The following is a 2891-nucleotide window of genomic DNA, read 5'->3' on the forward strand; positions in this document are numbered from 1 at the left end:
AAGGGAAGGAGAAAAAGGGGGGTTGGGTTGCAAGAGGTAACCAAGGATTGAGGATCTGAGGAACACAGACATCTGGGTTTCAGTGAGGGTATGAAGAAGTTGTAAAATTTGTTTGTTCTTGGTCAGTTAACTTTGGAGAACAATGGTTAGGATGTTCCTACAAATCTTTAGCTCAGGCCCAGCTCTTACCAGTTCAGGCTGGTGTGCCCTCCAGAATGCAAGTCTTGTTGAATCCTATCAGAGCCAGTTAATAATGGATAGCTGAGGTTGAAAGTCTTTTGGTTTCCTGGTGAGTTATTCAGTATCTTTTGCACTTGCTGTGAAAAAGTGAACTGATTTTATCCTCCCTATCTATGAGGATTGAGAAGTGTTCTCTTACTGAGTGCTAAAATTTCTATGCCCATACTAAATGTAAAGTACTCAGGAAAAGGAGACGTAATTGAGACCCAATCATTATCTACCATGATACATTTGTTTGTAGCGGGGACCAGACAAGTTAATATAAAGTGTGATAGCTGTCTCCACTGCAGAGATATATTTTCCAACTGAACATCTCCATCTTCTCTGTTCCACTCCCTTCTGGATTGTATTGAAAATTCACTAAAATAAGTTATGTCTGTGATGTAACTATTTCTGTTTCAAAGCCTAAAAATGTCCCTCTTGGTTATCACATTCTTTGTTTAATCTGTTAATATTTTCAAATTCCCTACCCTCAGCTAGTTGCACTATTTATTTCTAGCTCACACAAATGCCTTCACCTTAATTTGCACTATCTATGCTACAAACATAATAGCACTTACTGTAAACAAATTACTATAATTATTATGATTCAAGAGAAACAAAATATTGCCCCAAATTAGAAGGGATCAAACTAGGATCAAAGAGGGGAGGAGGAGGGAGGAAGGGACTGGTATTTGTATACACAAGGAGTGCAATGTGCGCTACCCGAAGGATGGACATATTTGAAACACGGACTTGGGGTGGGGGGACCAAGGGCAACACACGTAACCTAAACATCTGTACCCCATAATATGCTGAAATAAAAAAAAAAAGAAAAAAAAAGTAGATTTTACAAAAAGAATAGTTAAATGACTACAACTCCAACAATGAGATCCTTTCTCAGATCAAGATTTCTTTCAGAAGGATAATTTTCTGTCTGTGCTCCATCACTATTCTAGAAGGATCTAGGTAAATGTATGGTAAGATTTCAGTGTATAACTCCAAGAATGGAAAGGGAGATTACCTAGATTATTTATATTGTCTCTTACAACATGAACCTTCTACAATTATTTAAATCTGGTGCTTTCTTCTGACTCAGGAAGAACAATTAAGTTGAGCATAAGATATGATGAAACCAAAATGTCTAATAAAGGAAATTGCTTGGAAGAGGGAAAATTTGTCAGGCTGTGAATATAAACTTTGGGTATATAGATGGGTAATTATTAGTAGGGGACTCCAGAAGTCAACATGAGGAAGAGCATAAGAAAGAAGAGACCAAAACCACAAGTGATATGAGGCAGGCAAGAGAGCCAGTGACACAGCTGTGAACAATGGTGAAAGTAATGGGCTTTATGTGTCTCTTTGTACCTCAACCTGTCTCCTTCTCTGCATGAATGTGACTCAACATTAACCAATGTATGTGTTCACATTGTCTCTTTTCCTAAAGGCACTAATCCCCATGCTCCAAGACAGGATTATACTAAATCAACAATAAGAAGATAATATTCTCTATCGACTTCTTCTAGGTCACTCCAAACCAAAAAGAAGGACTTAAAACATTCATTCATCTTCTGTTATCTGATTAATTTCTTGCTCCATAACTTCTTCATGGCATTTTTCACTTCTGCATTCCTCAATGTATAAATCACAGGGCTGAGCAAAGGTGTCCCAATTGTATAAAACACAGCTATCATCTTATCCACGGGGAAGGTGGTTGCAGGGCGTGTGTATATAAATATACAAGGTCCAAAGAACAAGATGACCACGATGATGTGGGAGATGCAGGTGGAGAGGGCTTTCTTCCTCCCTTCAGCACTGTGGTTTCTCAGAGATTGCAAGATGAAAACATAGGAGAACATCAGCATGACAAAACTCACTGTACAAATGGCCCCGCTATTGGAAACCAAGAGTAGATTGATCACATAGGTGTCTGAACAGGCAAGTTTCAACAAGGGCTGCAAGTCACAGAAATAGTGATCAATGACATTGGGACCACAGAATGGCAAACTCAGGGCAAGAAAAATCTGAGCTAAAGAATGCACACAGGACCCCACCCAGGCAACGGCCACCAACACACCACAGACCCGGGGGCTCATGATGGTCATGTAGTGCAGGGGCTTACAGATGGCCACATAGCGGTCAACAGCCATGAGGATGAGGATGAAGATCTCCAGGCAGCCAAAAAAATGGGATGTAAGGACTTGGGTAATGCACTCACTGAAAGAGATAGTGGCTTTCTTCATAAGAGCATCCACAATCATTCTAGGGGCTATGGAAGTAGAGAAGCAGGTATCAGATAAGGATAAGTAGAAAAGGAAGAAGTACATTGGGCTCTCAAGTGCCCGGCTGGTCTTGATGGTAGTAACAATCAGCAAGTTACCCAACAACGTCCCCAAATATAAAAGGAAGAAAGCGACAAACACTATCTTCTTCCAGAAAGGATCCTGTGTCAACCCAATCAGAATGAACTCAGTCACATTATTATTCAGTTGCATGGTTTCATGAATGAGGAGAAGGGGCAAGTGTGAAATGGTTTATCTGCAAAAAATAAAGGAATTAATTTATAGTGTGTTATGTGATGTTATGAAATATTTTAAGCAAAATAAATTATTCCTCACCAGAGACATTCTGTTTGTGGTTTCTTAATAAGTCACATCAACACTTGTTTCTCA

General features: G+C 39.4%; 1 protein-coding gene across 1 annotated transcript; it reads right to left on the reverse strand.

Annotated features, from left to right (window-relative positions):
* Nucleotides 1–1791: 1791 nt before the first annotated feature.
* Nucleotides 1792–2714, reverse strand: LOC105811061 (olfactory receptor 4C16-like). Its single transcript, XM_012645138.1, has one exon. The coding sequence runs from the start codon at nt 2712–2714 to the stop codon at nt 1794–1796; it is 921 nt and encodes a 306-aa protein (XP_012500592.1). The 3' UTR covers nt 1792–1793.
* Nucleotides 2715–2891: the final 177 nt, after the last annotated feature.

The sequence above is a fragment of the Propithecus coquereli genome, unplaced genomic scaffold (genome assembly GCF_000956105.1).
Source record: "Propithecus coquereli isolate 6110/MARCELLA unplaced genomic scaffold, Pcoq_1.0 Scaffold227, whole genome shotgun sequence".
Taxonomy (NCBI): domain Eukaryota; kingdom Metazoa; phylum Chordata; class Mammalia; order Primates; family Indriidae; genus Propithecus; species Propithecus coquereli.

Excerpts from the sequence above, each read along its gene's own strand:
- LOC105811061 (XM_012645138.1), bottom strand. The coding sequence starts at position 2,714 with ATGCAACTGAATAATAATGTGACTGAGTTCATTCTGATTGGGTTGACA.